At 44.6% G+C, this 13,205-nt stretch overlaps 1 protein-coding gene across 1 annotated transcript in view; it reads left to right on the forward strand.

Annotated features, from left to right (window-relative positions):
• The window catches only part of LOC143030357 (uncharacterized), a 30,150-nt gene extending 26,305 nt beyond the window's left edge, over positions 1-3,845 (forward strand). The window contains exons 8-9 of the mRNA XM_076193508.1: positions 903-974; positions 1,128-3,845. Coding sequence (XP_076049623.1) covers positions 903-974; positions 1,128-2,555 — 1,500 coding nt within the window. The 3' untranslated portion in view covers positions 2,556-3,845. The remainder of the gene's footprint in view (positions 1-902; positions 975-1,127) is intronic.
• Positions 3,846-13,205: the final 9,360 nt, after the last annotated feature.

Consider the following 13,205-nt stretch of genomic DNA (forward strand, 5'->3'; position numbering starts at 1 on the left):
TGCATGAATACAACAAATCACTTTAATGTGTGAGCCCCCAAATGTAGTCTCCCATCATGTTTTCATTGAAGGTCCCCTGATATCTCTGTTCAGAGTTCATTATACCTTGGTGGAAGCATTACCCATGTTGCCCTGAATGTGCTCCCATATTTTCCTTGAAGCTGTCGAGGTGAGCATCTAGGATATGAACCTCCAAGGACATTCTGCAGCCCATCTCACCATAACTTTACTAAATCTTGAACCAGTTCAATATGATTATCAGCCTTGTTTCCAAGAAAGCGTTGTAGTACATTTTCTGTGAACTGTAGAAATTGTGAACACTCCATCATTTTCGTTACTTGTGGCCCAATAAAGATAGTACTAGCTTTCATTTTTGCCTCTGAAAGTTTAGGAAAGAAGTCTTGAAGATATTTCAAGACAGCAGACGCCTTGTCAAGAGCTGTAACCAACAAAGACCCAATTTGATGTGTAGTGGAGGAAACAAAACCTTATGTCAGTCAGATGAGTGAGGTGAACTGAATGAACCTTACTAGAGTAGGTCATTTATAGATTCAGGTATTGTGAGCATTTGGAGTTGTATTAGAGAATGACTGATATGGGCCATTCCCCCCTCCAAATCTTATGACCAGATGAAATAAAGCTAGAGAAATTTTGAGTCATGATGGTGTGAGTATGCATGTAATGGATGGTTTTCAGTACACTTCTAATGAAAAGGTAGAATGCAATATATCATAGGGCCATATCTGTTAGTATTTCTACCCATTTTATGTTAGGTGATGACATGTACACATGTTCTGTGTAGGTACAAAGGGACTTGAGAATGAAATGGTTTGTGTACAAAACATCCACAATCCTATACACCTCAAAAAATTAATGTCAATTTTATGTTTTCTCTTTTTCAGAAGGGTAACTATCAATATTTCTCTGGGAAAGCTATCCGAAGATTCCATGTCATTCTCATACAAAAGAGACTGGTGTGACATCTGTGGCACAGTTGTCTCATAAATCATCTTAAATATCATGTGACAACCCAAAGAAAAGAGAAGCTTTTCCAATGTGACCATTTTAATGCAGCTTTCTCATCAAAGGTTAATTTTAAATGTCACATGATGACCCACACAAGATAGAAGTCATTTCAGTGGGACCAGTGCTATTCAGCTTTCTCACAAAAGCATGTTCTCAAATTTCACATGATGACCCAGACAGGAGTGAAGCCTTTCCAGTGTGCTCAGTGCAATTCAGCTTTCTCGCAAAAAGGTAATCTCAGCCGTCACATGATGAACCACGCAGGAAAAAAGCCTTTCCACTGTGACATGTGCGATTCTGTTTTCTCACGAAAGGGTGATCTTAAACATCACATGATAACACACACAGGAGAGAAGCCTTTCCAGTGTGACCTGTGCAGTAAAACTTTCTCACACAAGGGTAGTCTTAAATATCACATGATGAAGCACACAGGAAAGAAGCCTTTCCAGTGTGACCTGTGTGATTCTGCTTTCTCACAAAAGGGTGGTCTTAAAAATCACATGATGACCCACTCAGGAGAGAAGCCTTTCCAGTGTGAACTCTGTGATTCTGCTTTCTCTATAAAGGGTAATCTTAAACGTCACATGTTGACCCACACAGGAGAGAAGCCTTTCCAGTGTGACCTGTGCGATTCAGCTTTCTCACTAAAGAGTCATCTAAAAAATCACATGACAACCCACACAGGAGAGAAGCCATTCCAGTGTGACCTGTGTGATTCTGCTTTCTCACGACCAGGCGATCTCACACGTCACATGATGACCCACACAGGAGAAAAGCCTTTCCGTTGTGACCTATGCGATTCAGTTTTCTCACGAAAGTGTACTTTTAAACGTCACATGCGGACCCACACAGGAGAGAAGCCTTTCCAGTGTGACCTGTGTGATTCTGCTTTCTCACTAAAGGGTGGTCTTAAAAATCACATAATGACCCACACAGGAGAGAAGCCTTTCCAGTGTGATCTATGTGATTCAGTTTTCTCACGAAAGGCTACTTTTAAACATCACATGCGGACCCACACAGGAGAGAAGCCTTTCCAGTGTGACCTGTGTGATTCAGCTTTCTCACAAAAGGGTGATCTTAAACATCACATGATAACACACACAGGGGAGAAGCCTTTCCAGTGTGACCTGTGCAGTAAAACTTTCTCACACAAGTTTAGTCTTAAATATCACATGATGACCCACTCAGGAGAGAAGCCTTTCCAGTGTGACCTGTGTGATTCTGCTTTCCCACTAAAGGGTGGTCTTAAAAATCACATGATGACCCACACAGGAGAGAAGCCTTTCCAGTGTGATCTGTGTGATTCAGCTTTCTCAGAAAAGGGACATCTTAAAAATCACATGATGACCCACACAGGAGAGAAGCCTTTCCAGTGTGACCTGTGTGATTCAGCTTTCTCACAAAAGGGACATCTTAAAGATCACATGATAACCCACACAGGAGAGAAGCCTTTCCAGTGTGACCTGTGCAATAAAACTTTCTCTCGAAAAAGAGTCCTCAGACGTCACGTGTTAGCCCATACAGTGTGACCTGTATTATGTAACTTACAAGAGACATCATGATTTTACCTACTCTGGAGAGAAGCCTTTGACAGTGTTACGTGTGTGATGCAGATTTCTCAAGGATGATTTCAAATATCATGTGGTGGCCCACAACGGAGAAAAGTCTTTCCAATAGCATGACCTGTGACATGGACTTTTCTTTTGTAGGGGTACTCTCAATTAGCATTCGATGTCCCACATGGAGAGAAGCCTTTCTACTGTAAACTGTACAGTGGAGCTTTCTTATGAAGGAGTAATACCACACAGCATGTGAAGATGAACTGAGGAGAGATGACTTTCCATTATGATTTGTGTAATGCAGCTTTCTCATAAGATGCTTTCAAAAGTCACATGATAACTCGCACAAAAGCAAAATTTTTCTCATGTAACTTTGTGTTGCACATTTCTCTCTAAAGACTGGAGCTGTGTGGGGAGTTATTAGATTCAAACTCAGACCTATGACATTTGAGACAAAAATGAATGTGATATATTCCTCAAATAAATATATGTACTTGATTCTTTTTTGTGATTTTGAACTTGTTCTTTACATGCAGGTGTTCCTTATGAACAAGTACTGCATGGCATTGTTATTATGTATGTAACAACGCTGTGGTAACTTCAGTGGAGTAGTTTTAGTGAATGTTTTATAGGACCATATCTAAAATCTGTTCAATATCTCAATTTGCTTTTGTTGGAAATGATATAATTTAAGCTTAAATCTGATATGTTATAGGACCAATGGGATGCCACTTGGTCTTTACAAAACAAATGAATAAATGAAATAGATTAGTAAACAAACAGATAAATGAATTATTGTTATACTATTCATTAGTATTGTGAAACTTCACAGTAAAGAAAACACTATAGAAATAATGTTTTATTGCAGTGCTTAAATGTATTCCTGACAGACCACCCTCACCTTATCAATTGCTGTTTTAATCTATATCCATGATATGAAACACTAGTGTAATGTTATCAACTTGTCCGTGTACTACTGTTTGGTTGTCGATTTGAACAGGAGCACTGAAGAAAGGGACCTTTCTTTCTGTAAATTAGTATATGAAAAAATATGACTAGGTATTATAATGAACAAAGAAACAGTGGATGTTTTATTTTTCTTTCAAGTATCTACTTATTATGTTAAGCATGAATAGTTTAGTCTCTCAACTTGTCCACATTAAATGATGAGCTGCAAAGGAAACCTGTGCCAGAGGGTTCAATAGAAATAAAACCAGGCGAGTAAAATGTATTGTGGGGGTACTGAAGACGATAGGATGTCGCAATGAAGAAGAGACTGAAATAAGACCCAGTGACTTGATTATTTTAGTTTGATTACTTATTTTCCTCACCAAAGTTGTAAATTTTCCTGTGGCTTTATTGTTGGCCATTATGAAATGACTGTATTTCTTAAGTGTAGCCAGAATTGTGTCTTTTTTCTTAATTTATTACCATACACTAACAATATAGCCGAAGGTGGAACAATACAAGAATTGAAATATATGTATGATGATTGGATAATAAGGACAGATGTCAAGTTGAAAATTGCATATATATGTACAAAATGTACACATGGAGAACTGTTAATGGGTTTAAATCAGTAAGGATTCTTATCAAGGTTGCCTCAGTTGGGAGGTTATTGATAGGGAATCCTCAGTAGGGGATCTTATATAAAGTTCCAGTGTAGCTTGCTGATTTTGAGAATGGTGTCTTATATCTGGATGGTGATAGGGCAAGAGTTTATGGTAATTGATTTTATACCTAGCCATAAAGGAATGGCATATGGGATGATTTTACATTCTCTACTGGAGTCTTCAGAGGTGGTTAATTACTTTGGTCCCAACTGAAGCATGTGACAGAAAGATTCCCACTGGGGAGGAACAGATTAGATTGGCTGCCAGGATTGTGTTCATCTGGAGTTGGAGCTGTTCTCAGATGATGTAGGGCAGTGGAAGGATTCCCAAGGAAGTCCCTTAGTGGCTAGAAATGATCCCTCGTTTGGCTACAGTAGACCAGGCAGTCGTGAAAGGAGATTCGTTCCTTGTCGCAGATCTAAGGAATGTTTATGTATTGTGTGTGTCAATGATTTACCCCTATTCTTGATATTATAGCTGACATGTATGGGGGGGGAGGAGGAAAAGTGTGGGAGGGGGATTGGCCATGGCGGTGGCAGTGTAGTCCGCCATTCAGGCTTCTCAGATGGCTTTGTCGAGTCGATGCAAAACGTCGCTGACCGTGTACTGGATGGTTGATCTGGTCTTGTTCCTGTGCTAAGGCTCCCTTTTATTTGGCAGCAGCAGCATCCACCATCTCGTGTCCGTACAGTCCCACATGGTATGGATTTTGTTAGGAAGTTTCCCTCAGTTCTAGACCTCGGTCCTTATCCCTCACCTTACCGTTCCACGACCTTTGACCCCGAGGACCCCCAACGGAATCGCTCGTAGTGCCACCCGTGTGGCTCGATTACCGCCCAGCTGCGTCGACTCGACCTAGCTTCCTTGAGGCCGACGGGTGGGACAAGGCCTCTTTGAGGAAACGCACATGCAGCTCACCAGCCTAAGACGGACCCTGTCAGGCCCCAAGATGACTAACCAGTGCCTCGGTCTGGCAGCCACGCGAGGAAGCACAATGAATTCGTTGAAGAACGCATACCCTCTGTCTTCATTAGTCGGCAGTGTAAGAGCGTTCGTGTCTGACTTGCCACGCATCACACGACCTTATCCTAATTAGGAGCATGGGTCATGACCTGCCCGTGTATATAAATATGGACGAAACAGATGAGGAACCACATCGCCTCGGAGCGTTAAGCTGTAAGCCTGGTCACTGACTGCTTTCTCACCTCGTACCCAACTATCCCGCAAGCAGATCGACTTGGGACACGACTTAACACACAAGTCGTCACCTCCCTCGCCATCTCGTCACTTGCTCTTTTCTCGACATTAGAAGCGAGCCACATAACATAGGTGCTGGAATTTATTACCAGATAAAAACAGCACTCCATCAGAGTTTGCTTTGAAATTAGCCTAACAGATATCTTTTTTTGTTGTGGTTTCAACTGAGGTGCAAGGTGTCAGGTCGCAGGGCGCGTTGAGGTTTTTGTAGTGCCATAAGGCTGGTTCCAGAGTCTAAGGGTACGGTGATACGAGATGGAGGATGGGGGAAAGCGAGAACCCTCTTTATTCCTTCCCAGATGGAAATCAGCCCGGCCGAGACCGAGGTGGGTAGAAGCTTTACAGAGAAGGACTCTTGGATGTTTTCTAAGAAGATAGCCGTGACTGTGCGGCCATCTTGAAGCACTGGGCCATATGTGTAGACTAGGTAACCCCTATATCTAGTCTCAACTAGCTTCCGGATATGCGCAATGGAGAAATATATCTTGGTTTTGCGGATTACTTCTGTTATTGACATTCGTCAGTAGTGTTTACCAGAATGTTCATAATATTGGCTTCTCTGATATAAGTTCCGTTTTTTATTTGTATGCCATTTTCCTCTGGCATAATTCATTTGGTGCAATGAATTTGCCAGCCTTTGTCAAAAACTCCGCATAAATTGGCAACAGATAACTCAGGAGAAACAATTAAAGAATTTTCAAGAATGTTTTTTCATGGTATGTCGAAATGTCACAGAAGAAAATGCAACATTATTTTCACTAGCCCCTTCAATATGGGCCAAAATCTCGCGGGCAGCCTTAGCTGCCAGACGTACGATGTTTCGTCATAATACTCGCATCATAGAAAATAGTCACCGCTTATATCGATCGTTCTCTCTTTCACCCGTCAATTTTGATAACCATAGAAAATGTGATGAAGACAGTTTAGAGAGTATGTCATTACGCAGGGGCAACTACAATAAATATAATCAAGACGCCGATATGGCAGCCTCGCGTATCCACTTGCTCCTCATGCCGCCTACGTAGGCGACACCGTATGGAAGAGGATAGTGTGCACCCTTGTCTTCGAGGCTCGATAATTAGAGACATACAACAAGCCTCATTTCCCCCTACTGCTGATGAGTTGGCGCATGTGTATCAATCATTTCAAGGAGGGTGTGCTATAACTTGTAACAATTCTTTGACTACTTCCCGTTACATATTGTACAGCACAGTCTCTTCGTTCCGAAGAATACAAACTCTTCGGTACTCCCAAGGTCCATCTAGACTGGTCAGCGAGCCGAGCGGACCGAGCGCGGGCGAGGAGGGGTGATGACGTCATCCACGCCGCACCTCCCAGCTACTCACGGTACTGACTTGAACTTGACCACCCTTGGAGCCTGTTATCTCTTCCCCTCCCCCCTTTTTTAACTGCATTACATATTACCTACATGCATTACTAATTAGATGAACACTTGGAATATTAAAGGGTCTATTATAAGCACAAATATATTCATAATAATTATGGCAAACAGTAGTCATAATATAAAGAAAAATTAATTTCACACCATTCATAATGTTAGCATAAATATTCAATATTTGTTATTGAATATAAACCACTTAATCATAACATAAACAACAAAGAAAAACAGGTAATATGGTCCTAGTGAAAAAGTAAACTAAATCTCATTCATGTGGTCAGTTTCATTAGCTTTCTGTTTTGACCTTTGCATGACTTATGTTTTTTCTTATTTGTCTTAATGTTACTATTTAGATTCCTAATTCTAAAGTACACAGATATTTTGGCAAAAAATGATATGACATCATGAGGTACATCAAGTCCAACATTTTCTAATTCACGAACAGCTGTTTTCAAGCACTCTTTTTCCTTCCTTGAGACTGTCATCGTGTATTACTTTAAATGTTTCTCTCATAGTTGTTAATTGGGAAAAGAGAGTGTCAGCAGAAGCATACAATCCACCTCTGTGTACTTCATCAATCCATGTTTTAGCCATGGCGGTAGGCCTACAGTCACATGCTTTGTGGCCTATGTGAGGATATTTTGTGTTAAATTTTTTAACAATATAACCACCAATGTATTTGAGGAATTCTTCTTTTATAAGTACGTGGATTGCTTTCTGTGGATTAGAAACTGAGATTACACAGTCTCTTAGGTTTTCATCAATGTTTATCATACTCATAATTTACATCTGGACCAACATCCAACTCTTTGAAGCAGAGACTAGTAATGTACAGTTCTGATGCCAACTGCCTCTTATCAAAACATGAAACTTCATTTTCCCTTTTCTCAAGTTTAGTTTTATTTGACAAATAGTCAAAATATCCTCACTTAGGCCACAAAGCAAGTGACTGTAGGCCTACCGCCATGGCTAAAACATGGATTGATGAAGTAAATAGAGGTGGATTATATGCTCCTGCTGACACTCTCTTTTCACAATTAACAACTATGAGAGAAACATTTAAAGTAGTATACAGTGACAGTCTCGAGGAAGGAAAAAGAGTGCTTGAAAACAGCTGTTCGTGAATTAGAAAATGTTGGACTTCCCCAACTTTAGTTTCGGGAACGGTAGAATTCCCTTCTTTGAACGATAGTGAAGTTTCTCTTGTTTACATAAGCCACCGAGCTATAGTGCACCCTTCATATTCCGCGGTTCACTATTTGCGTTTGTGGGGTGACGAAAATAGGGCAACCTGTTTCGTCCATTTCCACAAGCCTTCCAGCGGCGTCCCTTTTAGGAGCGTCTTGCATCAAAAACATCCGGTCGCCTGGAATTTCTTGAGTGCCCTCTTCCTATCCCGCTTCATTTCCTTAACCGCCCCGAGTACTCTACCCTTCTCTTGTAAGTATGGAATCTGGTTCTAGTGTTGTTGTTCGAGATAGGTTGTGTGCCTTCGCCGAAGAGAAATATCTCTGCCTTTCCCCGCTCCCGCCAACACACGCGGACCCACACATTTGGTGCATCAAGTGTAGGAATATGGAGTGTTCCCCTTCATCCCCGTGTGAAACGTGCGCTCAATGGGATGATAAGCAGTGGTCCGCGTATTTTCATGCTCACAAGAGAGTGCATGCAAGGACCAAGGTACGCAAGCAGGGAAAATGGCTTCCCCCGTCACCCGGCGAAACAAAGAGAAGGCATACTACGCCTGCGGAGGAGACGAGCAGTTCTCTCCCTCCTCCAAAGCGTAGTAGACGGAAAGGTTGTACAACATCCACCTCGAGTCAATCTCGGGCCCAGTTGTCTCCTAGTCCTTCACCCAGGGCGGTTAGCATAGACGGACATGCGCCTCCGGCCACCTCTAACTACCGCTCCTGTACGAGATTTTTCCCGGATGCGGCTGCTTGCGGCTCGCCCTGGGCCCTTCCCGGATGCTCAACCCCCAAACGGACAAAGAACCCGAGTTCGAAGACAAAGAGCGCCTCAGCCTCTTCTTCTAATCGCAGTCCACCTTGAACCCATCGTAAGACGAGCCGGGTGATCAACGGAGCCCTTTCCATGCCCGTTAACGGGCATTCCCAGGACCTCCCCACTCTCTGTTCACTCTTTAATACAATGAGAGAACAGATGGAGGAACAGCGGGAATTTATCCGGGCGCACCAAGCACGGTTCATGTTACACCCGGAAGCTCGTCAGGAGTCACCACCCCCAAGGTCTGGCCCCCCTAGACCATATTCCACTTGATCGGAACCCCCACGAACCCATCAGTGACGATGATGGAAGCGCGGTGTTTCTCGCTGACCGTGCAGACCCCTCCTACCACGACGACGACGACGACGACGATGTCCACAGCGCCGTAAGGGAGGGGGACAAGCTCCCTATCCCCTCACGATTCCCAGTCGGAATCCCCGATGATGGTTAAACCTTCCTTCTCAGACATCCTCGCGAGAGTTCGGAGGGCGAATCGACTGGGCCCACCAAAAGAAGAGGAAGCCACATTCGAGTCTGAAATCTTCAAGACGGGCAATTCTCAGAAAGCGAAGCCTCCTCCAACCCACCTTCCATGGAGTACGCAGACGGTAAGAGCCATGACCCAGGCCTCCAACGCTCTCGCAAAAAGGACAACCGAGAAGGCACGTTGGCTTTCGGTTCCAGTGGAACACCAAAAACGCTTCTACACCCCATCGGGGACAAACCTCAGGGAAGCCTCGATCCCGGTGAGGTTACCAGAGCTGGTCAAAGTGGACGCGGAATCACTACGCAGAAGAAACGTCTTCCTTTCCGGCAGAGAAGCCAGAGACCACATTCAATCCCTGGCTCTGTCCCTTGCGGTGAACTCCTGGCTGGAACGCCTCCTTGCCTCAGTAAGGGAGTTCTTACCCGAACTGCAACCCCAGGAAGAATGCGACCTCCAGGCTCTATTGGAAAGCGCGAGCAGAGCCCTGAAGCATCAGGCTGCCTGCCTCTCAACGTCCTGGGCCAACTTCAAGTCCCTCAGGAGAGACACCATCCTCGGGGACCCCAGAGAGATTTATGCTCCATTGAAGAGGGCCCCCCTTCTCACCCACACGTGGATTCCCCCGGAAATGGTGGACTCGGCAATCGCAAGCGCGAACCAATTGATGCATAACAGAACCATCGAGAGAACAGCCGTCCCTAGTTCGAGGCCAAGGACCATCCCCCCATCGGCCCCTAGGTCCTCTCAGACGTAGAGGCAGCCTTTTCATCACCCTAAGAGAGAAGACAGGTCACCCCCCCATTCAAAGTCGAAAACACAGACAGAAAAGCCCCGCCCCTTTCCGAATAGAGAACAGAGGCGCAAACATCATCGAGGCTCCGGACTCCCCGCAGAAAATTGTAGGAATTCGCCTGCCCTCCCGCACAGGATAGGAGGTTGCCACTCTCTCTACTGGAGAGCATGGGAGGAGGCCGGGTCGGACGACTGGACCATACAGGTCATCAAGGCAGGCTATCGCCTTCCTTTTCACACCGTCCCCAGCCTCTCCCCCTATCCCATCCAAGTCAGCAGCTACCACCCGGACTCGGCTTGCGGGCGGGCCCTAGCGGAGGAAATCTCCGTTCTACTTCAGAAAGGAAGTCTCGACTCCGGACCCAGGGTTCTACTCAAGGCTATTCCTCGTAGCAAAGGCAACAGGGGGGTGGAGACCAGTCATCGATCTGTCTCCTCTCAACAAGTTCCTTTCCCTGACGAAGTTCCGAATGGACACCCCAGAGTCCGTAAGGGCGTCTATCAGGGAAGGGGACTTCATGGTGTCACTGGGCCTCCAAGATGCCTATTTCCAGATACCAGTCCATCCCTCACCCAGAAAATTCCTCAGAATCGTCCACAAGGGCACCACCTTCCAGTTCACCTGCCTATGCTTCGGCCTTTCCACAGCATCCCAAGTCTTCACCAGAGTGTTCAAACTCGTCTCAGCGTGGTCCCACTTCAGGGGAATTCGCCTACTCCGGTACCTGGACGATTGGCTAATCCTTGCACAGTCCGCCCAGCTATGCCAGGAACACCTGGGAATGGTCCTAGCCTTCGTCCGCATATTGGGCACCATAGTCAACCAGACGAAGTCAGATTTCATTCCAAGACAGAGTCACATACCTGGGTATGGTTCTGGACTCTTCCCTAATGAAGTCCTGCCCCGTAGAGAAGAGAATCCAGAATCTCACTTCTCTCGTTGTACAAGCACTATCGACCGGGTTCCTGACGGCGAAGCAGTGCCAAGTCCTCCCGGGCCATATGGCCTCCGTCGAGAGGTTAATCCCCAGGAGCAGACTAAGAATACAACCGCTACAGTGGCTCCTCAAGTCTCAGTGGTCCCCGCAAGGGGGAAAAATCCGACAACGCATCAACCTTACCGGAGAAGTCAAGGATTCTCTTCTCTGGTGGAAGGACCCGTGCAACCTGCTCGTGGGGATGCCCCTCGGCCCATCTCCCCCCGAAGTCCTCCTGTTCTCCGATGCCTCCAAGGAGGGCTGGGGAGCCCACCTCAACGACGATCACGTCAGCGGTTCCTGGTCCACAGTCGAGCGGAAAGCCCATATCAACTGGCTAGAGTTGAAAACAGTACTGCTGGCTCTCCGTCACTTTACGGATTAAATCTCGGGGAAAGTAGTGGGCGTCATTTCGGACAATTCCTCGGTAGTAGCCTACCTGAACAAGCAAGGGGGCACAGTCTCCCAGGACCTATGCCTTCTGACTATGGACATCCTCAATTTAGCCGAGAATCTCCAAGTGTCACTCAGAGCTCGCTACATCCCAGGGAAGAAGAATGTCTGGGCGGACCACCTCAGCAGGAGTCAGGTAATCAGCACGGAATGGTCCCTCCATCGGGAAGTAGCGAACTTCATCATCAACAAATGGGGCTCCCCTCTGGTGGACCTTTTCGCCACCAGATGGAATCACCAGCTCCCAATATATTTCAGCCCTCTCCTGGATCCGCTGGCGGCAGGAGAGGACGGTCTTCTGCAAAGCTGGGACAATCTCGACACCTACGCTTTCCCACCGTTTCCCTTGCTACAAAAGGTGCTCCAGAGAGTAAGAAACGCATCCAACCTTCGGATGACTTTGATCGCTCCCTGGTGGCCGGAAGCCCCATGGTTTCCAGATGCGTACATGCTTTTTGTGTTATCCTCGGTAATTTGCATTTTTTTATTTCGAACTATTTGTACTTGTCATTATTTGCACTTCATGTGCATTGATTCATTGCCAATTAAAGTCTATCTATCTATCTATCTACTAAATAATTGTAGAATTATTATTTTAGGTATAAGTAAAGATGTTTGCTAGTTTTTTCCCGGTAGCCCCCCCCCCCCAAAAAAAAAAAGTCAGCAAAACATTTCGTAGATGACGGATACGCAAGAGCTTTGTAACAACGTGAGTGCCAAAAGTGAGTAGCATATAGCAAGTAATGCTTAGTTTGTGACCACTTTAAAGGTTGCTTTATGTGGCCTGGTTTTTCATTGGTTCCGACCACCGCTGCAAAATTCTTTGACAAAATGAAGGCAGCTTATCAAGTGCTTGTTGAGTGTTTACATTCTTGCATACCAGGCATGCGATTAACAGATATAAGATATAAAGTTACAAATTATTGAACATTTGTTAGTGTACTGCATTCCTGGGCTACCGATGTTTTATGCGTTATTGGCCGTAATACTCAGAATATAATGAAAGCTATATCTCAAAAATGGAATTCACTGTAATCTAATTTAAAAGTAGGTTTGTGTTGTCATTCTGATTTATAAGTAAAAATTGCCACGGGACACGAATTTGTCACACAGAACTAATTGTAACTCACTTGCAGTGGTACTCGATAAGCTAATCTCACAAAATTGTTGTGGTAGTGGTTAACGGAGGGCTTGAGTGGGGATGAGTCTAACCTAACCACCAACCCAGTCTCATGTAGGTATAGGGCAGTGGTCGGCAATCTGCGGCTCTTTGAGGCCACTTATGTGGCTCCAGAAGCTTCTTACAAAATAATTATTCCATCAAGTTGAAAATATCATAAACTGTAAATTTGTAAACATTCCAGGCAAATTTATACATTCAGCTTTGAAACTACCTGTAACCATCAGTTATTATAATTGTGGAAAAATCTTTCCCGATCTGAACTTATAATTATTATTTATCTATTTTATTTATTATATATTTTTATATTATGGATCCAATAGCACAATACTTATGTTAAGGTTAAAAATGGATGTAGCCATAAGGGTTGGCAACCACTGGTGTAGATGGTGACCAGTTAGGTTAGTAGGTTGATTTACATTTCATGCAAGGGTGTCAGAAATCATGATTTTACA

This window comes from Oratosquilla oratoria, chromosome 12 (genome assembly GCF_046742065.1).
Source record: "Oratosquilla oratoria isolate Oo_2021 chromosome 12, ASM4674206v1, whole genome shotgun sequence".
NCBI classification, from domain to species: domain Eukaryota; kingdom Metazoa; phylum Arthropoda; class Malacostraca; order Stomatopoda; family Squillidae; genus Oratosquilla; species Oratosquilla oratoria.